The 27,696-nt window shown below is 39.6% G+C and overlaps 1 protein-coding gene across 1 annotated transcript in view; it reads left to right on the plus strand.

Annotated features, from left to right (window-relative positions):
- The first annotated feature begins 9,561 nt into the window (after positions 1-9,561).
- Positions 9,562-27,696, plus strand: part of BCAS3 (BCAS3 microtubule associated cell migration factor) — a 594,659-nt gene continuing 576,524 nt past the window's right edge. The window contains exons 1-6 of the mRNA XM_029926997.1: positions 9,562-9,565; positions 9,655-9,779; positions 10,013-10,094; positions 11,523-11,610; positions 14,699-14,753; positions 20,192-20,267. Of these exons, the coding sequence (XP_029782857.1) occupies positions 9,562-9,565; positions 9,655-9,779; positions 10,013-10,094; positions 11,523-11,610; positions 14,699-14,753; positions 20,192-20,267 (430 nt within the window). The remainder of the gene's footprint in view (positions 9,566-9,654; positions 9,780-10,012; positions 10,095-11,522; positions 11,611-14,698; positions 14,754-20,191; positions 20,268-27,696) is intronic.

The raw sequence follows: 27,696 nt of genomic DNA on the forward strand, positions 1-27,696 counted from the left end.
GATCAGTAGTATAGTACATTATGGAAAGTGTATGATGTATGAAATGGTACGTAATGAAGAACTCCCACCCCGGTTCCCGAGGCAGCCAACATCTCCCCCTTTTTGTGTTATTTTAGTGAGAACCTGTACATAGACATGCAACTTTACCTCTAATCTTGAAGTTTTTCTCATCAGTATTTCACAGAGCCTCCTCAGTCTTAGTATTCTAATCTGTGGATATGTTTATTTAACTGCATTACTTAACCATGTCCACTGAAAGGCAAACATTTTTCCTTTACTCATGGCACTTAGGACACCAGATGTGTACGTTTTCCTTCACCAAGAAATTCTCTAAATTTCCGTAGATATCAGTTGGGTGTCCTACAATTCAGTTGAATTCTGACACTTCGAGGGTTACCATCAGATCCCACAAATTAAGGACTCAGTCTCACAAGACTGCCCCCACTCCAGAAACCAATTGCAAACCCTAGGTTGTCACATATACTTCAAATCAGCTGGCTGCAAATCAGTTTCCACAAGCCCCTCAAGATTGATAACTTGCTAGAACAGCTCACAAGAATTCAGGGAAACATGTTTACTGGTTTATTCTATAGTAAAGGATATAGATAACAGCTAGATAAAAAGATGTATCAGGTGAGGTCCAGAATGGTCCCAAGCAGAGGAACTTCTGACACCACTGGTTTGGGGTGCACCTGTTCCAGCATGTGAGTGTGCTCACCAACCTGGAAGCTCTGACCCCCATATTCAGGGGTTTTTATAGAGGCTTCATCATTTAGGTGATCAATTATTAATCTCAAGCCTCCCCTTCCAGGAGAAAAAGGGTGTGTGTGTGTGTGTGTGTGTGTGTGTGTGTGTGTGTGTGTAGTGAACCCTCCAAGAAAGAGTTGTCTCATTAGAACAAATGATGCTTGAGGTGCCTGGGTCTGGGTGGCTCAGTCGGTTAAGCCTCTGACTTCGGCTCAGGTCAGATCTCACGTTCATGGGTTCGAGCCCCGCGTCAGGCTCTGTGCTGACAGCTGGCTCAAAGCCTGGAGCCTGCTTCCGGTTCTGTGTCTCCTTCTCTCTCTCTGCCCCTCCCCCTCTCATGCTGTCTCTCTCTGTATCAAAAAATAAGTAAAACATTAAAAAAATTTTTTTTAGAACAAATGATGCTTCTACCAAGAAATTCCAAGGGTTTTAGGAGCTTGGTGTCAGGAATAGGAGTTAATGACCAAAGACAAAAGTTCCTAGTGACTTTATCACCTAAGAAACTACAAAGGTTTTACATACTCTAGCCAGGAGCCTGGGACAAAGGCCAAAGTATGTGTTTCTTATTATATCGCAATAGCACATCCACACACCGGTGCTTTTCAATATTTTGTAAAACACATAAGTCTTTATCTTGTTCCCCAAAGATTAAAATATGTTATATATTGCTGCACAACAATACCTCAAAATTTAGTATTCTAAAACAACAAAAACATTATCTTCATAGTTTCCTAGTGTCAGGAAACTAGGAATGACGAAGCTAGGTTACAGAATCACGTGGTTGCAGTCAAGATAACAATCAGGGTGACAGTCATCCACCAAGGGTTCACCAGGGCGGAGGATCTGTGTTACACAATGCTCACCTAACCTATCTGTTGGGAGGAGGCCTCAGTTACCGTCACATTGTAGGGCTTCTCACAACATATTGGCTAACTTCCCCCCATAGCAAATGATACCAGAAACGACAAGGTAGAAGGCTCACTGTCTTTTGTAATCTAATCTCAAATATTTATCAGTTCTGTGTCTTAGAAGTTGCACAGACCCAACTGGTAACAGTCTGGTAGGCAACTACACAGGGCATGAGTATCGGGATGGGCGTCATTAAGGGCCATCTTGGAGGTATCTATCATAATCTAGAAGCCACGAGCATTAATTATGTAAAACACAGGCCTTTTAGCATTGCTTTCATAAGTTATGCACTAGGTTTGTTTTGGTCACATTAAAGAACTTATTTTCATCTTCCAGATATCTGGAAGACAGTGCTCTAATGGAAGGAAGCATTGTAGTGGGTCTTTCCCTCCTGAATATACGATGTCACTAGAAAAGTTGAAAGCTTAAACTTTGACCTCTGAAGGCAAAATATTTTGGGTATATGAATATTCAGTTGCATTAGGGATTACAATATACAGACTTTGGTGGTCTACTTAAAATCAGTATTTTACCGCTTAAAATGCAATGTAGAAAACTTACACTGTATTACCCTCTCCTCTATCTGTTATAGTTGTCATATCTGTACATACTGAAAACCCCATCAGGTGGTAGTATTATTTTTGCTATCAAAAACTAAAATTTTAACTCAAGAGGAGAACAGTCTGTGATATTCATCCAGATACTTACCATCACCATTGCTCTTTTTTCATTCCTGATATTCTAGGTTTCCTTCTAGTGTTGTCTTCTGGTTTCTGATGAAAAAATCTGTAGTCATTCAAAATGTTCTCCTGTAGGTAATGCACTGCTTTTCTCTGGCTGCTTTCAAGACTGTTTTCTCTGTCTTCAGTTTTTAGCAGTACGATTATGAAGTGTCTGCACATGGATTCCTTCGAGGTTTTCTGCTTGGGGTTTGCTGAGCATCTTGAATCTGTAGATTTATACCTTTCACCAAATTTGAGGAGGTTTACAACCATTTCCCCCCTTCCCCCATTTTTATTTTCAGCATCACATTCTTTTTCTTATTTCTTTGTAACTCTTTATTTTTCCTTTTGTTAGAGCATTTGAAGTTTATTTATTTAGAGAGAGAAAGAGAGCAAGATGGGGAGGGGCAGAGTGAAGGGGGGACAGAGAATTCAAAGCAGGCTCTGTGCTCCAGAGAGCTGGATATGGGGTTGGAACTCAGGGCCTGGAACTCAGGAACCATGAGATCATGACCTGAGCTGAAATCAAGAGTCAGACACTTAACTGACTGAGCCACCCAAGTGCCCCAGGAACATTTTTATAATACTGCTTTATTTATTTGTCAGGTGGCGCCTAGGTGGCTCAGTCGGTTAAATGTCCGACTTTGGCTAAGGTCATAATCTTGCCGTCCGTAAGATCGAACCCAGCTTTGGACTCTGTGCTGACAGCTTGGAGCCTGGAGCCTGCTTCGGATTCGGTGTCTCCCTCTCCCTCGGCCCCTCTTCCGCTCCCACACTCACACTCTCTCTCTCTCTCTCTCTCTCTCTCTCTCTCTCTCTCACTCTCTCTCTCTCTCCCTCAAAATTAAATAAACATTAAAGAAAAATGTTTGTCAGATAGTCTGTGTCATTTAGGGATTCATTTGTCGATTTTTTTTTCTCTGTGAGTTAAGATTTTCCTGGTTCTTTCAAAGTTCTGTTTTCGATATGCTAATTAGGACCGGATCCTTGCTATCTATGTATGGGGTCCCACTCCTGAGCTCCTCCCTTCCTACTGTCTCCATGGTACTTTCCCTCCTCTGGGGCTCCCCTTTTCGGTTTTTTAAGTCTATTTTTATTTATTTTGAGAGAGAGAGAAAGAGAGCGAGCGAGCAGGGGAGGAGCAGAGAGGGAGATAGATACGATCCAAAGCAGGCTCCATGCTGTCAGCCCATAGCCGGGTATGAAATTCAAACCCACAAACTGTGAGAAGATCGAGTCCAATGCTTAACTGATGAGTCACCCAGGCGCCCCCCACCCTTTTAAAATGTTTGTTTATTTTTCAAAAAATTTTTATTTAAAAAATCCTTTTTTTTAATTAATTTTTTTCCTGTTTTTTATTTATTTTTGAGAGACAGAGAGACAGCGTGAGCAGAGGAGGGTCAGAGAGGGGGAGATACAGAATCCGAAACAGGCTCCAGGCTCTGAGCTAGCTGTCAGCACAGAACCCGATGCGGGGCTCAAACCCACCAACCATGAGATCATGACCTGAGCTGAAGCCCGGATGCTTAATCGACTGAGCCACCCAGGCGCCCCAATGTTTGTTTATTTTTGAGAGTGAGAGAGAGAGAGAGAGACAGACAGACAGAGACAGAGACGGAGACAGAGACAGACAGAGACACGGGGCAGAGAGAGAAGGAGAAACGGAATCCAAAGCAGGCTCCAGGCTTTGTCTGACCTATCAGCACAAAGCCCAGCAGGGACCTTGAATTCACCAACCATGAGATTATGACTGAGCTACCCAAGTGCCTTTCCCCTTTTCAGTTCTCTGGGCAGAAAGCTGGGGCTTTAGGAACGATGCACTTCCACCACTGTGCCTACATTTAGAGCTAAATGGCGTAACACCTTTGTGACTTGGTCCTCATCTATAAACTGTAGATAATACCACAATGACTGGCATATACAGCTAAATAAATGTTACCTAATATTACTTTTAGTAAATGTTTAGCTTCTTAAAACTATTAATACAGATTCAGTTTTCTCAGATTTTAAAGCAGTTTTTATTCAGGGTTATGTGAATATGGGGAAGGCAAACAGTTGGTGAAACTAATTTTTGTTCTTTGTAAATAGTTTTGGTATTTGGTATCGTTAATTATAAATACATGCTCGAAATTGCAGGATAAATTGTTGGGGTTCTGACATGTAATCTTTCCAGTTAGTGAAAAGAGTTTTATGGAAACTAGAAATGAAACAAATAATCCCTCTGCTAAAGAGCTTACATGTTATCTAAATAGACAATAGAATACATTAATCAACTAGAAAAGTTACAAAGTAGTATTAATGTGTTAGAGATAAAGGGAAGCCATACTTAATGGTTTGCTTGGGACAGTCCTCTAATTTTTCTTTTTCGGGGGGGGTTGTAATTATTAATAGACTCTCATTTCATAGAGGTTTTCTGGTTAGGATGATATATTATATGGCTACTTTATAGATACTAGTTAGTTGCAAGAGAATGAAAGGAAAGCAATCACCATGTCTTCAGAAAGCTTGCTGGGCCTGAGAATGAGCTAAGTGAGTCTAAATAAAGACTTAAAATTTTGAATAGAAATGTGGGAACATGCTGTTTTAGAAGCCACAGTTATGTCACAATATGCAGGACAAATGGCAAGCACTACTGCAATCAAATAGACATGAGGTGACATGACCTTTGTCAGTCTTACTCTTCTACAAAGGTTAGAATTCTACTTTTTAGGATACTACTACAAAAGGTAGTGTCCAACAGTTTCAACCTAATGCACCAAATAACATGTATATATAATAAATGCACTATATAGTGAGTAATTAATGTAGTTTTACCTCACAACTGAAGGGTTTTAGAGAAATGTGATTTTAAAAAATAGACTTTATATTTTTAGAGCAGGTTTAGGTTCATAGCAAAATTAAGCAGAAGGAGCAGATACCCCACATATGCCCTTTCCTAACAGTTTCCTGTCACTTTCTACTTACACATGTACAGTATTCCTTGTTATCAAGATCCCCAGAGTAATACAATCGATGGAGAACCTACATTTGATGGGGGTTTTTTTTTTTTTTTTTGCTTCTTTGGTTTTTTTTTTTTTTTTACTTTCACTTGACTAAAAACTAAAATATTGGGGCGCCTGGGTGGCTCAGTCGGTTAAGCCTCCGACTTCGGCTCAGGTCAGATCTCACGTTGGTGGGTTCGAGCCCCACGTCAGGCTCTGTGCTGACAGCTCAGAGCCTGGAGCCTGCTTCCGGTTCTGTGTCTCCTTCTCTCTCTGCACCTCCCCCTCTCATGCTCTGTCTCTCTCTGTATCAAAAATAAATAAAACATTAAAAAATAAAAAAAATTAAAATATTAATGTTTATCATAGTTCTATGTGAACTCAGATTATTTTATCACTGCTTAAATCCTGTGATTATTGTCCACCTGTTTTTGGTGGCCAGGGTAAATGCCTTGCTTGAGGCTAAGAAGGAATCCTAATCTTACTGAAACAAAAACTCATGATAACATGTAAATTGACCTTGAAATTGGTTTTCACATGAATAATCCCCTGATGATTTTCTAGAGATTTTTGGTTTGATTTTTAGGGCCATAGATGAGGCAATTTTAATCATTAGTGATTTATTATAATGGATCATTTAGAAACTGGAAGAACACAGAATACTCTTTTACACTGAAAATCAGTTTCCTAGCTAGTATTGCTCAGCCACAAGAACAGATTGTTGAAGTTTCCCCATATCCCAATGCTTTAAAATGACTCAAAAGCTGGCAATATGTACTAAGTACCCTCAAGTTACTTCTGCTCAAAAAATGAACTCCAAAAATTTTGCTTTCTTCTCTATTTGAAGTCTCATGAGAGAATCTTAAACCATCTCTGTGGAGAAAAAAGTGGAGTAATTGGAAATAGTGGTTAATTAGTAATTAAAAGCAGTTAATTTGGAGAAATTTCTAATTGGCTCTAATAATTTAACTACCTATTTATTTAAAGTTATTTATTTATTTATTTATCTATTTATTTTGAGAGAGAGAGATCACAAGCAGGTGAGAGGCAGGGAGAGGGAGAGACAGAATCCCAAGCAGGCTCCACACTCTCAAGGCAGAGTTCAAAGTGAGGATGGAACTCACAAACCATGAGATCATGACCTTGTTATGCCCAAGTCGCAATATCCTCAATGACCAGAGACGACCAGGGAGACCAAGGCACGCATGCAAAGGCAAAGGGCTTTATTACGGGCTCGGGCTCGGGCTCACAGACTTCACCAACGCAGTGGATCCGTGTTGAGAGCCCCGAACAGGGGCTGAGCAGGGTTTTTTATGGGGTTTGGGGAGGGGGGTTACAAGAAATTGTGACATAGGTACAGTGATCCAATCATTATCATACAATATTATTGACAGCAGGTTTAACCATTCACTTTGCCTAGACTATTTGTTACTTTTGGCGGGACCCAATCACAACATTTAGAGTACCTTTAAAATCAACCAATTACAGGGCGAGCATAGGGTCTTGTTTGGCGACTATCGGATTAACTTTAACATTAGGTAACAGGGTCCTATCTAAAGTTCCCATCTGCAGGCCTCACCCTTAGGAATGTGGAGAGTGGTAGCTGGCCTTCCCTGATTGGGTGTTGCAAAGGTGGTCTCTCTTGCTCTAGGCAATGTGTGACTGCCTGTTAAGTTTCAGGGAACTGAAACCTAGGCCTTCTAGATCAGAGGGGGTTCTTAAAGCCTGTCATGGGGTCTGTTTGGTTTAGACTTGTGTCCTTACAACCTGAGCTGAGATCAAGACTTGGATGCTCAACTGACTAAGTCACCCAGGTGCTCCTGGTTCTAAGAATTTAAAATTTCTTTACTACTCATAAAAATCCCATGAAGCTTAGAATAGTCTTTTTACAATTTATGAATGATGAAACCAAAGCACAGAAATATACACTCCCTAAAAATGTATAACTTCACCAGTGTTTATTCTATTCATAAATGTCATCATTCAGTTGTTCAAGCCCAAAACACAGGCATCATCCTTGATTTCCTTTGTCACTTCTATACCACAAGTAACCCAATACTGCTTCACTTCTCGGCCCTGTTCTGGACTGCATCTCCCCCCTGGCCTACTGAAATGGCTTCCCTACTTGACCCTCTGCTTCCATTCTTACTCCCTCCCTGACAACAGTTTATTCTCTGTATAGTGGATAGAATACTTTTTTAGAAATGTAAATATGATCATGGTACTTTCTAGATGAAAGTCCTCCAAAAGATTCCCACCTAGAATAACATTGAAACTCTTTATAATTCTATACAAGGCCATACTCCATCTGCCATTGCTTATCTCTCTTGACTAGTTTGCTATCACTTTTTCCTTATTTCACATTGCTTAAACCATACTTTTTTTCTCACTCTTCATAAAAATTCATTCCCTTCTTAGGCCTTTGTACTTGTTCCTTTTGTCTGGACTGCTTTTCTCCCAGAGTAGCTTTCTCACATACTTCATTAGAGTCTTTGTTAAAATGTCATCTCCCCAAGGCCTTCCCTGATGACACTACTTAAATCCAGCCATCTATTTATCTGGCTTATTTTTTTCATTTTACACTACTTGAATTTCTCTGTTTATTTCTGTCTTCCCATCAGAATGTAAATTCTCAGGCTGAAGAAAGCACATTGATTGATTTGTTTATTGCTGTACCTGTGGAATTTAGAACATGCCTGACATTTGCAAGGTATTGAAATATTTGTTGAATGAATGAAAGAGTGCACTTGTGTACAATGGTATTCTAAATGATTTTTTCTTTGTTTTTCCTCCATAGCTTTGTAGAGGAATAGTCAAGAATTATGGAGTTTACCAATGCCTGTGAAACAACTATTTTAACTGAATAACCTTATACAAATGCTGGTTGTCCCATTTGTGATTATTACCTATTGGTTTCCTCTGGATTCCCTGTTTATTCTTGCTCTGGGTCTAGATGGCATGAACATAGTAATTATTTAATTCAAATAAGTCTGAACTTTGAAATGACTGTTGTGTTCAGGGTGGTTAGGTGTTAAGAGGGATTGAACAATGTGAAAACTTTAGTCTTCTAATGCTTAGGAAGAATCTAACATTCTAGTTGGGGAAAATGAGATGCACAAGAGAAACGCAAACAGTTCAAATAACAAGGAAGTAAGCCAATGATAGCAAAAAGAGCAAAAGGAATTTAGAACGGTGGAAAGATTCTTCTGTTAGTGGGTTTAATGTAGAAAGCAAGTCTTTTTTTAAAAATTTTTAAATGTTTTATTTATTTTTGATACAGAGACAGAGCATGAGAGGGGGAGGGGCAGAGAGAGAAGGAGACACAGATATGGAAGCAGGCTCCAGGCTCTGAGCCAGCTGTCAGCACAGAGCCTGATGCAGGGCTTGAACCCACAAACGTGAGATCTGATCTGAGCTGAAGTCAGAGGCTTAACCAACTGAGCCACCCAGGCGCCCCTAGAAAGCAAATCTTAAAAGGCCGATGGTGCTCGCAATTTGTGTGTGTAGTGGAGTAGAATAATTAAATGTTCAGAATCTTTATTAGCCAATGTTCAAAATTTAGCCCGATAAATAGCACTTTGGGTGTGCTATTTATTGGCATTGATTGAGCGTCAAGAGCAAATGGGTGGTTTCTTGGCTATACCTACATGTACATGTACATGTACATGTACATCTATATCTGTACCCAGATCTACATCTACATCTACATCTATATCTGTATCCAGCACATGATTAACTGCATATTTCCGTTGAAGTAGTTTCTCTTCTAAACTTTTCCATCTTACATTGTGCTTAAAATCTCTTTCAAATTTTTATTGCTGTGTCAATTTGTTACAAACTTCATGCCTATTAATAAGCTATATTCTCATGGGACTGCTGTATTACATTTTATAATACTTATGAAATGCTTAAGACTGTATTGAGCGTTCGTTCAAAAAATCAATAAATGTACATATAAAGGAAATGTAACCGACGCAAGGACACTAGCGAAATCCCGAGCTCTTTCATACGGGAATTGGAAACAGGTAATGAAGGAGTCAGGTGAACTCCACAAACCTTCCTCAAATTGACACGATCACCGGCCGCGCCCCTTATTTAGATCAATATACACCTTGGCTCTAGGGCTGCCCATCCACGCAAGCCAGCGTAGGCTCCCGGAAGGTAAACACATCGAGAAGGGCGGGGCAGAAGGCGGGCTCGGGATGGGTGAGTGGCCAGCAGAAAGTGATTGGCAGCTGCCATGTCCACGTGCTTTGAGCTTCGAACTAGCTGTCGCGAGAATTCGATGTAAACAGACCAGTCCTCGGTCCTCCGACTCCCAGCCCGAAACGCTCAGCTGAGGCGCACAGGAGTCTGGGGCACGATTCTTTTTGACAAAGCCACGAAAGTGCGCTGTCTGCAAAGGAAAATAGACATGTTCGTAACTCGCCCTCCCTGCCTGCGTTCGCAACCGAACCTGACACCTCTGCTTCACCCAAACTTACATGCTGTTTTGTTTTCCCTGGAGCCCCAGGGGATTGGATAAATTCAGGAGGCGGGTCCGCCTCTTTTCTACTTGCTGGTTGGCGAAACTGACTTCCAAGGGCGGTGCCCGGCCGTAGCCAGTTTCCTTCTGGGATTGGCTAGAAAAGTAGTTCCGCTGAGGCGTGGTAGGAAGTGGTAGCCGTCAATCACGAGGGGAGACTCCAAACAGTGAGCCTAGAGCTGGAGAACGCGTTTACCGGCGGCGCGGCCGGTGAGAGGGCTGGTGGGGTTGTGGCTTTGGGGAGGCTTGAGGAGGACTAGGGGCAAGCAGCGTGAGGGGAGACGGCTGGGCTGGGATGGATTCGACGAGGGAGGGCTATCGAGATTGGAGGGGGAGGGGAAGAAGGGCAAGGGGCCGGAGGGCGGCCGGGGGCAGCGGTGGCTCCGCTTTGGAGGTTAAGTGGGTAGCGCTGTGTTAGTGTCTTTCAGGAGAGTGGGGCCTGAGGGTCGTCCTGAGGAGACAGGGCCCTTATAGGACATTTTTTGGGAGGCTGTGTTTCGGGAAATGAGGGGTGGAATGGAAAGGAGAGGGCTGAGGGGTTGGTGAAGATACCTACTGAGGAAGGGGTACCTGGACTAGGTGGGGCAAAGGGTGTTTTTGTTGTAGCAGATGACACTCAAATAAGTGATAGAATGCTCCTTATTTAGAATTTATGGTTTTAAGGGCTTTCAAGGTTAGTTCCAGGTTGTGGACTTTCCTGAGTCTTGTAAGAGATCATTATTATTGCTGTCAATCCTCTTTTAACCTTAACCAAGTACACTCCATGTTCTTGAAACCTACACAGTGATTCAGATGCTTTTTAAACATTCAAGGATCAAGATTCAGTGAGTGACAGGAAAGGATAAGGGACTTCTAATGTCATATAATTTTTTATTACTTATTAAGGCTGTAGTGTTTAGGTTGTAATAGTAAGGGGATTGACAAATCTGATTTAAAAATTCTTGTCAAATTATGACCATGCAGTTCTTTTTTGTTGTTGTTGTTGTTATATACAAATATTCGTTTCAGGTGTACAGCATAACATTATAATATATAACATTATATTAGTTTCAGGTGTACAACATAATAATTTGGTATTTGTGTATTTCGTGAAATGATCGCCACAATGTTTAGTTAACATCCATCACCAAACATAGTTACAATATACAGTCTTACTCATAGAGTCCCAACAGCCTTAGTTGGAAGATATTACCTCCCTGTTCCATTAGGTCTCAAAATAGTATGGTATGTGTATTTTCAGTGTCTCAATTTAAGATTTTAGTACATTTTAAAATTTTGGCTCACAGAGATAGCACTTTTTTTTTTTCAACTAAGTGGTCTTGTGCTAGACTCCATCTAGCACATCTTACCTCTCTAGTTTGTGTTAACAGTGGATCATAGGGGCCAGAAAGAGTCTTAACTAGTTTTGTGGTTCTGAGGCTTAGTCCAAATAAAAAAATACATCATGATAATTAGAAAACTTCTTTATCTACTTCCTCTCCTAATCTCCCCCCTTTCTGGTATAATAGGAATTTCTGGGAAGCTTTTCTATATATTAGGCATTTTTGTTAAGGGATCTTCAGTGAGCAACCATAAACCTTTTCCTCTACCCCCAACAGTAATGATCCCTTTTTTTCTCCCTCTTCATTCTGGAGACAGGTTTAGTGAATGAAGCTATGGCTACAGATTCTCCCAGAAGACCCAGCCGTTGTACTGGTGGAGTTGTGGTTCGTCCCCAGGCTGTCACGTAAGCATATTTCAGATAAGCCTAAAAGCTAAAGAAAATTTGCTCAGAATAGAAACATTCAGATTCCCTTTCTGAACATTGGTTGCTTTTATAAAATCTATTTAATTAAGGCTTTGTAGGATGATAAATAGTGTCAAGGCCAAATAAAAGGAATAATTTGAGGGTCAAGTTGATGTATTCACGTTTATAGCGTATGTCAAAAGCACCGTGCTAAATTGTAAGGAATAATCATTTTTCAAACTCCAGGCTCAAAAATTGGTGGGTCATTAATTCAGTGGATCAGGACCATAATTTAAAAAATGAAATAGCATATAATAGAAATATAGTTGGGAGTATTCTTTTGTGACACACACATATTTTCATATATATGTATATGTTCACCAGATCCTGATGTAAAATGTATCTCTTACTCTAGGTCTCAGTTAGAAAGTTTCAGAGTCAGAGTACATTATACATTTTAAGCATTCTTTGACAAAGCTTATTTATGCTTTCGAGGAGCATATGATCTTTTTTTTAATGTTTATTTACTTAGAGAGAGGGCGCAAATGCTTGCACACGTGAGCAGGGGGAGAGACAGAAAGAGAAGCGAGAGAGAGAATGCCAGGTAGGCTCTGTGCTTGATCTCATGACTCGTGAGATCATAACTGGAGCCAAAATCAAGATATGGGCATTTGACTGACTGAGCCACCCAGGCGCCACTAGGAGCATATGATCTAATGTGGTTTTAAGATATGTTACTTGAGGGACACCTGGGTGGCTCAGTCTGTTAAGCGTCCGATGTCAGCTCAGGTCATGATCTTATGGTTCATGAGTTCGAGCCCTGCACTGGGCTCTGTGCTGATAGCTCTGAGCATGGAGCCTGCTTCAGATTCTCTCTCTCTCTCTCTCTCTCGCTCTCTCTCTCTCGCTCTCTCGCTCTCTCGCTCTCTCGCTCGCGCTCTCTCTCTCTCTCTCTCTCTCTCTCTCTCTCTCTCTCCCCCTCTCTCCCTCTCCCTCCCTCCCTCCCTCCCTCTCTCTCTCTCTCTCTCTCTCTCTGCCCCTCCCTGCTGTGCTCTCTGTCTTTCTCTCTCCCCTTCTCTCTCAAAAATAAACAAACATTAAAAAAAAGATATGTATACTTGAAATCACTATAGTTAGCAAAAAGTATGCCAGCAACACAGCATGAGAATTGAGAGGGAGTTTTTTAGTGGGAGTATTTAATGTGAATATTTTAGTATTTTAGATCCTAAAGGGTTAAAGAAGATAGCATCTGTACATTTATAATGTGGGCCGAAGAGTGTGGGCAATTAGAATCAAAGGTACATTTTAGGCAGAGGGACTAGAATGAGCAGATATGGGCAAGACAAGCTATTTTCATAAATGGAATTCAGGGATGTTGACCTGTATAAAATAGGTTCGGGTAGACAATTAAGATCCTTCAGTATTTGGATAAGAAGGTGAAACTTGTTATCTACCTTTTAAGATGTTTATAAGGGAACTGTAGCATCTTGTATTATTCCCTTGGGCGGTTTAGTATGTTACATAAAGATCGCTATCTCAGACTAAGAAAAGTATATAATATGGTATTTTATTATAATACTTTTTTTTTCCTTCCTGCATTTTCTGGGGCCATAGTTCTTTGCTAACTATGGACCATGGCAACAAGTTAAGCATGTTATTAGCTATAAGTTAGGTACTATTTCAGTCTTTATTTTATAGGTGAGACTACCAAAGCAGGGAGAAATTAAGTAATTGCCCTTGGGAACAGCCCAGAAGGGGAACCTGAATCAAACCCAGGCAGTTTGTCTCCAGAATCTATGCATAGGCAGTATTGTATGTTGCCTTACCATATGGTACTCAATACTCAACATATATTGCTTTTTTGTTCATTCAGTACATAATTTTAGTGTTTTTAAAAACATCTTTTATTTATTTGTAGTCTTTTAACAAATAGAGCTTGAACATCTACTCCATGCCTAAATTACTAGATTGTAGATTCTGGAGGTAGAAGGTAAAATAAAAGTTGGATTTCTTTCTGTAATAGGATTTACATTCTAGTGGGGGAAACTCGAAGTCATTACAGGCTCTGATCAGTACACAGTGTGCTCTGATAGAGAATGATGGGGGTTGGGGCGTAGGACTTAGGCTGTCAGGAAGGGCTTCTCTGAGGAGGTGACATGTAAGCTGGAGATGTGAAAGGGATGGAGGAGTGTGGGAAAGATTCCTGGCAGAAAGAGAGCTGGTGTCGAGGAGCGTGGAGCTTGGTGTCTTCTAGGAATTGAACTTGCAGAGGACTGAAGCAGAGTAGGTTAGAAGAGTGGCAGGAAAGGAAGGTTGGAGAGGTAGGCCTAATCAAATTGTTTTTCTTTTTTTTCCTTTTTAGGCCTAATCAGTTTTTGTAGCTATCTAAGGCATACTGCTTTTCTTTTTTTTTATTACAGGATTTAGATAACTCCTAAGATTTTCTTTAATTTTTCACATGACATGAGATAAATTTGATTTGGTATTTTGAAGACTTATTTCCCCCTACTTGCTGATATCCATATAGTTCCCATTTAAAATATCTTAGTGACCCTAACAGTATCATTTTTCTTCATTTTTATGCATTTTAATATTTTCTCTTGTCTATGGCAGAAAGTCTGGGAGGACTTCTTAGTATCTCCTAATTTTGCATCTTTGGCAAAATACAGATTTATTTAGCTGTATACAGGTAGGAGACTAGGTATGTAAGCAGTTTAAAGAAAAAGTTACCAAATACTGAGTCATCAGCAACAGTTTTTCTTGTCCGGTAAATTCTTTTCTTTGATTCAAGGGGAAGGTCCTGCCTTAGCCTTGTGTCATCACACTTTCAAATACAAGTTAGAATATCTATGCCAAATTAAGATAACATGACTTTTAAGAAGAGACAATGTTTAAAATTATTAAAATCTCATTTGCATTAATAACATATACAAAGAAACTTAGAAAGCAGGGTTGCAGAACTACCTGTTGATGGGAGTTGGTTTTTTCTTTTTTCTTTTTTAAATATTTTAAGTGGCTTTAGAAAGAACTTTTTCATGTTTTGTTTTAAGCTGTCAGGATAAATTTTATCCATTTCACCCCTTTCTAGGGAGCAGTCCTACATGGAAAGTGTTGTGACTTTTCTACAGGATGTTGTACCACAGGTAAGTGTGTAGTTTCAGAAATAGTAGGCCCCAATAGCGGAACCATGGGCCAGGAAAGTTCTGAAATGTTCTCTTTCCTGTACTTGACACAGGTATCCAACTTCACAAAGATTTTTGGTGTTTTAGCATCCTGAGCCCTGGTAGGAGAGAGCTATACTTGTTAGGGTCACATGTGCCGTAGTTTTGTGCTGACAGTGGCAACGACTGTCAGCCCCCAGGACTTGCTCTCATAAGCGGAATCAAGTGAGATCTTAGTTGAGAGAAGGGACTTGGGACTCTCTAGGTGGGTTCTGTTTCCATAATCTTCCTTTTGTCCTAGTTAAATGTTGCCTGTCTGAGGTGATTAAGACAGAGTATATACTTTGCATTTTATTAACTAGATATTATATTAACTACTCTACTCAGCAAGCACAAATCTGTATGTCTTTCAAATTGAGCAGCATTTATATGTAGAGTAGACCTTGTTACTCTAACTTACACAGGTTCCGTCTGTATGAATGTAACAATAAAGAACGAGAGCAGCCCTTCTGGGATTGTATCTGCTGCAGTGTTGTCTAGACTTAACAAGTATCATTTGGCACATGTGTTAAAAATAATTTCCAGGCCCCCTTTCTCAGAGAGTTTGACTCTGGAATTGAGGTGGCATCCAGTTTGAGCCTCTGGTGATTCTTGTGAGACAGTAGCTGTGGGGAGACTGTTCCATGGAACTACTGACGGGAAAGGTGTTTTCTCCTTGTGGTGATGTCAGTATTTCCCGACTGCCCGGGATCTGTAACTACACTGTTCAGAAAAGGACACTCATAGATCCAGTGTCCCAGCTTTATGACCATGTCCTAGAAAAGTCTAAGATCCAGACCTCAGTTACACTAAATAAGTTGTATTTATCAAAGGAGGGAACGTGTCAGGATATTGGTATTCCTTTATTATGTTCAGATACCTCTGATGGAAACAGGTCACAATGACAAGTTTGTAGGAGCATGTAAAGAATAATAAATGCTTGGGACGCCTGGGTGGCTCAGTTGGTTGAGTGTCTGACTTTGGCCCAGGTCATGATCTCACAGTTTGTGAGTTCGAGCCTACATCAGGCTTGCTGCTGTCAGTGCAGAGCCCACTTCAGATCTCCTGTCCCCCCCTCTCTCTCTGCCCCTCCCCGCTTTCTCAAAACTAAATCAAACATTAAAAAAAACTTTCTAAAAAGGAATAATAAATGCTTTCCTTTTTTGAGGAACTTGGTTACCAAGGGAAGTCAAATTGCTGAAACAAGCATAGCAGTAAGTGTTCTACATGGTAGTACAGACTGTGTAATTAAGAGAATGCATAGCAGAGAAAGAGTGAGAGTCAAGTTCCAAAGGACATTGGAAGTAGCATGAGTTAAAATGAATGGAAAAGTTGGATATTTGATGTTGGCGGAAGCTGGCTAGCTGAGTATGGTCGGCAAAGGAGTTGCTGTGGCTGTAGAGTATCTGGGTCCGTGCACCGAGTGCTAGTTCTAGAGAGCAGCCTGGGGCTCAAAAACTGCTTTTTCTTAGGCCCTGAGCCCTGGCATGAGGCTAGTTCCAAGGAAGGGCCATTAAATTTTTTTTGTAACATGCCTGCCCCTAGAGTGCCTCTTTACCACATTTTTACAAAGGCACCTTTTGTGTTAGTGGAAACCCTGCATGGCAAGCAGTTTTTGTTGGTTGGAGGAGAGAGATTCTGGTCAGAGGCTTTGAGGGAATAGTTAGAGAGTTTGCTAGAGAAATGAGAATACCAGATGGAGTAATAGATTTCAGTAGTAATTAAAAATAGGGGGTTCTTAAAACCAATAGGGTAAGGGTCCTGGAAGGTGGAGGATTAATATAGTGTTTATGAGCATTACTACATTAGAAAGGGGTTGATCTGTGCAGGTGGCTGTGAAGATTTGGGGCGGGGGGCGCCTGGGGGGCTCAGTCGGTTAAGCAGCCACCGACTTTGGCTCAGGTCATGATCTCGCTGTTCGTGAGTTTGAGCCCCGTGTTGGGCTCTGCACTGACAGCTTGGAGCCTGGAGCCTGCTTTGGATTCGGTGTCTCCTTCGCTCTCTGCCATTCCCCTGCTCATGCTCTGTCTTTGTCTCTTTGTCTCTCTCTCTCAAAAATAAACATTAGAAAAAAGATTAAAAAAAAGAAGATTTGGATCAGAGTAGCACTGTGGAAGTAAAGTTATATTCATGGATCTAAGCATTAGAATGTTCATTCAAAAAATATGTCATATAAGTTATTATTCTGTTTACTTTGGAAAGAAGGCAAAAACCCAGGCAGCAGACATTCACTTGAGCACCCACTGTGAGTCAGGCACTGCGTTATTCTGAAGGGATACTTGGTGCCTTTCCTTAAGGCCTCACGGTCTTGTGCAGCAGTTGGAAAGCTTTCTGTAAAGAGCCAGATAAGCGCTGCAAGTCATACAAGATCTGTTGCAGACACTCAGCACTGATTTTTTTTGTAAAGGAAGGGGAATGGCCATATTAAAATAAAACTTTATTTATGAACACAGGTGGTGGGCCAGATTTGGTGACCTCTGGTCTTTTTTCCCTCATATTTAATCCAGAACCCCCTCATTGGTACTTTGTAGTCAGCCATTTGGAAAATTATATTTTTTGCTGATGTTATGGTCCAACTCCTATCCTGGAAATAATCAAATTCATGGAGCCTAGAAATTATTCTCTGGGTTTCCAAATATCCACAAAAGGGGGAAAATGTGTTACGAGGCTAGGATCATCTTCAGCTGTTACAGATAGAATGAATTCCCGTTGTGTTCCGCAGATGTCATTGATGGCTCGTAGATGCCCTTAGCTGTGCTTTGATCTAATAATTGTACTTATGAAAATTTACTAATTCAGCCAGGAGAAAGTTAAAGCTCAGAACTTTTCATTTTAGTGTTTGTGTGTGAAAGTCCTACATTTTCAATGTAAAAAATTGTAGCCAGCCCAAAAGTCAATAGCAGTCAAGGAAATTATGATTTGTGATCCCTATAGAATAATTTGCTGTAATTAACAATTACACTTTTTGATACAAGGGAGGTTATATCTGTATGGTGAAAGAAACAAAACATATACACACAACAAAACACAACATACCTATAATGACTGTAACTATGTCTTTTAAAGTTCAACAATAACCTTATGCTGATGAATGGGTATGTGTTAGAAAGCTGGTAAGGAATCAAAGGGAAAATAAAGAAATCCTGTCAATAATGGGGTGAAAGTTTTGATTCTAAACAAGAGGGCTGAAGCAGTTGCATCTTGGTCGAAGAAGGAGGGCTAATCATCAGTGCTGGTGGGGGAGCTTCTGTGTAGTCGTACATTGACACTGACCTTTATGTGGAGAGCAAGTGAAAGCTGGATAGGCACTGTGTGAGCAGGTGCCTCACTGAGTGTAGAATGCCCACACATGGGCCAAAGATATCGTGAGCCAAGAGGCAAACTGACCTGATGTCGCATGCCTTCTTTGTGCAGACCTGCAGGAAGGCACAGACGGACCAGCACTCAGATGCCTCAGCTTCACATTTTTTCAAGAATGCTTAGTATAGAATACATGAAGACATAGCAAAAGTAGACAAGGCTTGTTTTGAAAGTCTTATTTTCCCCTGAAGGGGACAGAAAAGTTCAAGAATCCCAGTACACTGAAAGACGTCATTCAACTTTGTTTTGTTCTGTATCTCGCTCAGAAATCAAAGAAGAACATCTTGTAAATGTTGCAGAGGAATTGGGAGAATGTTGAATAAAGCTGCAGGTGATAAATCTGTTAAACTGAAGAAGATTTTGAAAAATGTTACTGCTTTACTAGATGAAAGGAGAGTGTGATGGGGGAAAAAGTGGTCTTAAATGCACTGTGCTATTCCAGATTGGATCCTGGAACAGAGAAAGGACATTAGTGGAAAAACTGATGAAATCCAAATAAAGTGTGGGGCTTAATTAATAGTAATGCATCACTGTCAGTGTCCTAGTTTTGAGAAATGTTCCATGGTGAGGTTGGATTTGGTTAGAGAGTTAACATTAGGGGAAACTGGTTGAGGGATATATGAGAACTCTGTACTGTGTTTAGTAATCTAAAATTATTCTAAGATAAAAACTTTATTTTTAAAAAATATCTTAAGGATGAAAAGAGCAAGGCCAAAGAAGAGGAGGGAGATGAAGATGAAGTGGTTGAAGATAAAGCTGATGAATTAGTTGGCTATAGTGCAGGCTTTCTCCCCTCCTCCAAAGGAATTAACTGCCCTATACATATCTCACTTTTTAAAAAAAAAAAGGCCATGAAATTTGTAAGGATTTGTAAGATAATTTCTTATTAAAGTAATTTTGTCTTTTAGTAGTATGTTCAATGTAGACAGTTTATTTTTTGAGAGAGCGCGCGTGTGTGTATGTGTGCGCATGCGTGCACCAGCAGGGGCGGGGCAGAGAGAATCTCCAGCGGGCCTCATGCCCAGCGTGAGCTGATGTGGGGCTCTGTCTCACCATTGAGATCATGACCTGACCGTGAAACCGAGTCAGATGCTTAGCTAACTACGCCACCCAGGCACCCAATGTAGGTCCTTTTCAATTATCATACAAGGTACCAGGGCTGTTAATTGGCATGGAAATTTGGAGTGGGTCGGGACAACAAATTACATGCAGAACGGTAGTTTTTGTATGCTTTTGGTATACTTTATATTAAATAATTGTGAACTGAGTACCACTTTATAATTGAAAATGTTGCAGATCTTTTGTGGACATTCAAAATGCTTATAAATATATACAATTTTTAAACATTTAAAAATAGAAATATTTGCTTTAGGGAGCAATGACTTCCTTTCAGTGGTGGATACTGTTGACACTTTTCTGATGATTTCATGGCATCTATGCTTATCTTTGTGAACTTTGCAGGCCTGCAGAAACCGGCTAATAGGTTGAGTCTAGAAGCCAGATAAGAGACTGAAAAAGTAATACTGTACTTTTTTATTCATCCCCAGCTCTGGCTCTTGCTTTCTACCTGGAACTGGATGCAAGCAGAAAGTACTATCTTAGAAAATTCGAAGTAGAGTGTAGTTGTCACATCATAAACACCCAGGACTAAATAGATACATGTGGTAGTTTTGTTTGTTTCTTAAGCCTTCTTATTTGTTGACCGTTTCGGGGGTGATTTAGGTTTTTGAGTGCCTTTCAATTAGAGTCATGTTTCCTAATAGACTATGATCATTGTACTTTAGGTTTCTGCAATTCTTTAATTAATTAAAAATCCTAGATGCCAAGGGTATCAGACTGCTAGATAACTTTCTTTGGGAATAAAGATATTACAAAATGTGTTAGTTCCCAAGTTGTTGGAACATCTTGGTGAAGTTGGAGAGGAAGAAGGTTGGTTTTGTTTATGTAACTTTTTGTCTTGAACAGCTGTAACATTAGAGCTGTAAAACATTTTTATTCAAACATTTCTGTTTACCATGCAGGCTTACAGTGGAACACCTCTCACAGAAGAAAAGGAGAAAATAGTCTGGGTCAGATTTGAAAATGCAGATTTAAATGGTATGGTTTTAACTTTTTTGGAACATATGAATTAAATGTTTGTTGGAGGATGACCTGATTCTAAAAAGAGAACTCTTACTTTAGTTAGATTGCTTTCTCTACATTAACTTTTTAGTTTTCAAGAGAAGTTTATTTTTAATTTAAAAAGTAACATAACCACACTACAGAAACTTCATTAGAACTTGTACAAGTCCTAAAAAAATGTTTTTTTAATGTTGCTTTGTTTTTGAGAGACAGAGAGACAGACCATGAGCAGGGGAGGGTCAGAGGGAGAAGGAGACACAGATCTGAAGCAGGCTTCAGGCTCTGAGCTGTCAGCACAGAGCCCATCATGGGGCTCGAACTCATGGACCATGAGATCATGACCTGAGCTGGAGTTGGACACTTAACCGACTGAACTACCCAGGCGCCCCTGTATTGTACAAGTTTTAACATTACTGTAACATATAGTGCCTAGCCTTTAACTTTGTGACATAAAGATTTCTTAGAAAAGGTGTAGGATTTATAACAGCATAATTATCATTACTGTTGAACTTTTTAGACTTTAACATTATTTTTTTCTGGACAGAATTTATGTCTGAATTGACTCTTTTGTTCTCAGATACATTCCTACATTCTATCTCATTGCTGCATCCTGCTCTCTCGAAGGTGGCTGCCCTTTGTCTGTTTCCCATGATACCGTGTCTGTTTTTTGCTGAGTTTGGGAGGCGTTGGCGAGAAACTGAATGAGAGTATGGGAGAAAGGGAAGAGTATTATTCCCTCTCCTCTCTCTGTTAGTGGCTGCATTTCCTCTGTGGTTCTAGCTTCTTCTAGGCCGTTCCATTGGTGTTCCAGTATTTGCCAGGGGACCGAGCATCCTGTACTCTCTGTCTTCCTAGCCGAGGTGTGGTAATGGTCTTCTGCTGTTGCTAATGCACTAGGCGGCCTCAAATTTCCTTGTTCGGTCTCTCAGCTATGGTATCATCTGTGTAACCCGTTGTCTTCTTTAATTCCCAATTATGAACACACTGAGTTATTTTTATTTCCTAGTGAGACTTTGACTGGTATCATACTCTTGAGTCTTCATCTGCTCTAAGACCTTAAAAATATGATGCTTTTTAAAAAATTTTTTTAAAAGCTGCTGTCCAGGAGACAGAGGCTAAGTAGCATTTCTGCAAATTTGTTTTTTTGAATTTTGGATTCTCTCTTAGCTGGTTCATTCAAATAATAGCAACTGTTGGGCTCTCTTGGTGGGAAATAAAATATTCATTTGTGTGGGTCATTGTTTTTGACTTATAAGCTTTTCCTACCATGTTTACCTTTGAAAGCTTCTTATAGTTTTGATTTTCTTTCTTTTTATGACTGTTAAGTAGCCTTGTTTACTAGTGTATTCTTCATCCTTTTTTCCTTTTCCTTCATTAATAACTAGGTAACTATTCATCTTTGGTTTTGTATCATCTCCTCTTGAATTCAGATTCTTATTTATTTTCTGAAATTTATTTTTGTTTTGTGGATGTCAGAAAGTATTAGAGTCTTTTTTTTTTTTTTGGTTTTATTTTTAAGTAATCTCTGAACCTAATATTGGGGTCAAACCCATAACCCTAAAATCAAGAGTTGTATGCTCCACTGACTGAACCAGCTGACTGTAGCATTAGAGAACTTTCTTAACTTAATGACAAAGCAAACACCCAGTGCTCATTCCAGAAAGTGTCCTCACCCAGTCGCCCTTTCCCCTACCCAACACCCTGCCAGCAACCCTCAGTTTGCTCTCTGTATTTAAGAGTCTCTTATGTTTTATTCTGCACTCTGTTTTTATTATATTTTTAATATATTATTATTATTATATTATTTTATATTGCTCTTGCTTCCCTTTTCTTATGTTCATTTGTTTTGTATCTTAATGCCACCTATGAGTGAAATCATTTTTCTCTGACCGACTTATTTCGCCTTATATGCTCTACTTCCGTCTATGTTGTTCCTAATGGCAAGATTTTGTTCTTTTTGGTTGCTGAGTAATATTCCATTGTATATATACACCACATCCATTAATCAGTTGATGGACATTTGGGCTTTTTCCATACTTTGGCTATTGTCAGTAGTGTTGCTATAAACATTGGGGCACATGTGCCCCTTTGAATCAGCACTCCTGTATCCTTTGGATAAATACCTAGTAATATAATTGCTGGGTCAGAGGTAGTTCTATTTTTAATTTTTTGAGGAACCTCCATACTGTGTTCCAGAGTGGCTGCGCCAGTTTGCATTCCCGCCAGCAGTGCAATAGGGTGCCTCTTTGCCGACATCCTCACCACCACCTGTTGTTGCCTGAGTTGTTAATGTTAGCCATTCTGATGGGTGTGAGGTGCTATCTCATTGTATTTTTGATTTATATTTCCCTGATGATGAGTGATGTTGAGCACTTTTTCATGTGTCTGTTAGCCATGTGGATGTCTTCTTTGGAAGACATGTCTTTTGCCCATTTCTTCATTGGGTCAGTTGTTTTTTAAGTATTGAGTTTGGTAAGTTCTTTATAGATTTTGGATGCTAACCCTTTATCCCATATGTTATTTGCAAATATCTTCTCTCATTTTGTTGGTTGCCTCTTAGTTTTGTTGATTGTTTCCTTAGCTGTGCAGAAGTTTTTCATCTTGATGAGGTCCCAATAGTTCATTTTTTGCTTTTGTTTCCCTTGCCTCCAGAGACATGTCAAGTAAGAAGTTGTTGTGGCTGAGGTCAGGGAGGTTGTTGCTTATTTTCTCCTCTAGGATTTTGATGGCTTCCTGTCTTATGTCTAGGTCTTTCATCTATTTTGAGTTTATTTTTGTGTATGGTGAAAGAAAGTGGTCCAGGTTCATTTTCCTGCATGGTACTGTCCAGTTTTCTAAGCACCATTTACTGAAGAGACTGTTTTTATTCCATTGGATATTCTTTTCTGCTTTGTCAAAGATTAGTTGGCCAAAAGGTTTGTGGGTCCATTGCTGGGTTCTCTGTTCTGTTCCATTGATCTGAGTGTTTTTGTGCCAGCTTTGATTTTAATATCACAAAGGTTAACATTTAGAAAATGTCAACAAAATAATCTTTACCTAGATATGGTTTTCTGTTTTTTTGTTTTGTTTTGTTTTTATATAGCAAGTAAGAATTGCTGGCATAATATTCCATAAAGCCTTTGTCTTGTTGATGTAAAATGCATTTGGAAATGTGGATGGGTCCTGCTTGAGAATTATTGTAGTTTGTGTGTGCTATTGAACTTATAGTGGTTGCTTTAAACTTAGTATCCCAGGGGCGCCTGGGTGGATCAGTTGGTTAAGCGACTGACTTGTGATTTCAGTTCAGGTCATGATCTTATTTATGGTTCATGAGTTTGAGCCCCACATTGGGCTCTGCGCTGACAGCGTGGAGCCTCTTTGGTATTCTGTCTCCCTCTCTCTCTGCCCCTCCCTCGCTTGCACAGGCTCACACTCTCTCTCTCAAAAATAAAAAATAAACTTAGTATCCCATATCCCAATTGATTTATTAAATGTCTAAATGTACACATTTTCCTCTTACTTTAGCACAGTCACATGTCCTTTGGTTTCTCCTTTCTATATCATATTGATACTATATGAGATGTTGGCCTGGTTTTATTTATTTATTTTTAATGTTTATTTTGAGAGGAGAGAGACAGAGACAGAGTGTGAGTAGGCGACAGGCAGAGAGAGAAGGAGATACAGAATCTGAAGTAGATCCAGGCTCTGAGCTGTCAGCACAGAGCCCCATATGGGGCTCAAACTCACGGACTGTGAATATGGACCTGAGCTGAAGTCAGATGCTTGACTGAGCCACCCGGGTGCCCATGGCCCAGGTTTTTAATGGATGTACTTTTTATTACTGGCCCTCGGAGTGTGTATGTATACTTTTTAGTTTTAAGACAATAATTACCAAGAAATTTGATCCCCTTTACTACCCTGGTCTCTCGCAGCATTTCTTGAATTTGCCTATTTGTGTTCTTTCTTCAAGAATATTTTTGTTTAGGTCTTTGTGCGGCAAGCCTGGGATGTTTACAATTGAAAGAAAATTTGGCTGTGGGAAAGAAAAAGGAGGGTTCATTGACTGCAATTCCAGCCTCTCACCTAAGAAGGCTAACAAAGCTACCTCTTCCCTTACCTTGGAGTTTCTTGATCAGCCAGTCTGCCCTTCCCTGGTGCACCAGGGGCAGGATTCCTTGTTCATTGCCTTTTGACTTTATTGATACCGTAGGGCAGATAGCAGAGATAGAGGTGGAGTCTTCTGATCCCAACCATGCTAGTTTAGCAGCTTGCAGAGTTCTTTGTAGATCAGTTATGGGTACCTGGAGATCATATTAGGTATTTAGACTTCCCTTCACCAGACTGGACATTTTTCTTGGCAGAACTGTTTGTTTGTTCATTTATTTATTTCCTTTTCAAAATGTTTATTTAAATTCTAGTTGGTTAAAATAATGTGATATTGGTTTCAGGAGTAGAATTTAGTGATTCATCACTTACAAATAGCACCCAGTGCTTTACACAAGTGCCCTCATTTAGCCCATCCCCTACCATCTCCCCTCCAGCAATCCTGTTTGTTCTCTATAGTTAAGAGTTTCTTATGGTTTGCTTCCCTCTCTTTTTTTCCCCCTTCCCCTATGTTCATCTGTTTTGTTTCTTAAGATCCGCATATGAGTGGAATCATATGGATAGTATTCGTCTTTCTCTGACTTATTTTGCTTAGCATATACACTCCAGTTCCACCCATGTTGTTGCAAATAGCAAGATTCATTCTTTTTGATGGCTGAGTAATATTCCAGTGTGTGTGTGTGTGTGTGTGTGTGTGTGTGTGTGTGTGTAAATACCGACTTGTGCTATTGCTGGGTCATAGGGTAGTTCTGTTTTTAACATTTTGAGGAGCCTTCATACTATTTTCCAAAGTGGCTGCACCAGTTTGCATTCCCACCAGCAGTATAAGAGGGTTCTCCTTTCTCCACATCCTCATCAATACCTGTTGTTTCTTGTGTTGTTAATTTTAGCCATTCCAACAGGTGTGAAGTGTTAGCTCATTGTGGTTTTGATTTGTATTTCCCTGATGGTGAGTGATGTTGAGCATCTTTTCATGTGTCTGTTGGCCATCTGGGTACCTTATTTGGAAAAATGTCTATTCATGTCTTCTGCCCATTTCTTAGCTGGAGTTTTTGGGTATTGAGTTTGATAAATCATTTATAGATTTTGGATACTAACCCTTTATCCAATATGTCGTTTGCAAATATCTTCTCCCGTTCCATAGGTTGCCTGTTAATTTTGTTGATTGTTTGCTGTGTAGAAGCTTTTTATCTTGGTGAGGTCCCTATACTCATTTTTGCTTTTTTTTCCTTGTCTCTGAAGATGTGTCTAGTAAGAAGTTGCTATGGCTGAGATCAAAGAGGTTGCTTCCTGTGTTCTCTAGCATTTTGCTGGTTTTCTGTCTCACATTTAGATCTTTCATCCATTTTGAATTTATTTTTGTGTATGGTATAATAAAGTTGTCCAGTTTCATTTTCTTGCATGTTGCTGTCCAATTTTGCCACACCATTTGTTGAAGAGACTATCTTTTTTCCATTGGATATTTTTTTCCTGTTTTGTTGAAGATTAGTTGGCCATTTAGTTGTGGGTCCATTTCTGGGTTTTCTGTTCTGTTCCATTGATCTATATATCTGTTTTTGTGCTAGTAACATATTGTCTTGATGATTACAGCTTTGTAATATAGCTGGAGGTCTGGAATTGTGATGCCTCCAGGTATGTTTTTCTTTTTAAAAATTGATTTGACTATTTGGTGTTTTTTGGTTCCATACACATTTTAGGATTATTTGTTTTAGCTCTGTGAAAAATACTGGTGGTAATTTGATATGGGTTGCATTAAATGGGTAGATTGCTTTGAGTAGTGTAGACATTTTAACAATATTTGTTCTTCCAACCCATGAGCATGGAATATTTTTCCATTTTTTTGGTGTCATCTTTGATTTCTTTCATAGTGTTCTATAGTTTTTAGAGTACAGATCTTTTACTTCTTTGGTTAGGTTTATTCCTAGCTATCTTACATTTTTTGGTGCAGTTTTAAATGGGAGAGATTCCTTGATTTCCCTTTCTGCTCCTTCATTGTTGATGTATAGAAATGGAACAGAATATACATTGAGTTTATATCCTGTGACTTTCCTGAATTTTGTATCACTTCTAGCAAATTTTTGGTGGAGTCTTTTGGGTTTTCTGCATAGAGTATCATGTGGTCTACAAATAGTGTAAGTTTGATTTCTTTCATGCCAGTTTGGATGCTTTTTTTTCTTTCTGTTGTCTGATTGCTAGGCTAGGACTTCCAATATTATGTTGAGCAACAGTGGTGAGAGTGGACATCCCTGTCTTGTTGCTGACCATAGAGGAAAAGCTCTCAGTTTTTTCCCAGTGAGGATATTATCTACAGGTCTTTTGTATATGGCCTTTATGATGTTGAGGTATGTTCCCTCTATCCCTACTTTGTGGAGGTTTATATCAAGAATTGATGCTGTATTTTGTCAAATCCTTTTTCTGCATCTATTGAGAGGTTCATATGGTTCTTATCCTTTCTTTTATTAATGTGGCATATCACGTTGATTGATTAATGAGTATTGAACCACTCCTGCAGTCCAAGAATAAATCCCACTTGATCATGGTGAATAACTCTTTTAAGATACTATTGGATTAAAAAAATTTTTTTTAATGTTTGTTTATTTTTGAAAGAGAGAGACAGCATGAGCAGGGGAGGGTCAGAGAGAGAGAGGGAGACACAGAATCTGAAGCAGGCTCCAGGCTCTGAGCTGTCAGCACAGAGCCCGACACGGAGCTCGAACCCACGAATTGCGAGTTCATGCCTGAGCCAAAGTCAAACACTTAACTGACTGAGCCATCCAGACACCCCAATGTACTGTTGGATTTGATTTACTAGTATCTTGTTGAGAATTTTTGCATCCATGTTCATCAGGAGTATTGGCCTGTAATTTTCCATTCTTTGGTTTTGGAATCAAGGTAATTCTGGCCTCATAGAATGAATTTGGAAGTTTTCCTCCCATTTCTTTTTTATGGATCAGTTTGAGAAAAATAGGCATTAACTCTTCTTTAAATGTCTGGGATTTAGATTAAATGTTCTTTCCCCTGGGAAGCCATCTTGCCCTGGGATTTTGATTATTGGGAGATTTTTGATTAAGATTCAATTTCTTTGCTGATTATGGATCTTTTCAAATTTTCTATTTCTTCCTGTTTCAGTTTTGGTAGTTTGTATGTTTCTAGGAACTTATCCATTTCTTCCAGAGTGCCCTGTTTGTTGGCATATAATTTTTCATAATATGCTCTTATAACTATTTTTATTTCTGTGGTGTTGGTTGTGATTTCTCCTCTTTCTTTGGTATTTTATTTATTTGAATCCTTTCGCTTTTTGATTAGTCTCTCTAGGGATATA

This window comes from Suricata suricatta, chromosome 17 (assembly GCF_006229205.1).
Source record: "Suricata suricatta isolate VVHF042 chromosome 17, meerkat_22Aug2017_6uvM2_HiC, whole genome shotgun sequence".
NCBI classification, from domain to species: Eukaryota; Metazoa; Chordata; class Mammalia; order Carnivora; family Herpestidae; genus Suricata; species Suricata suricatta.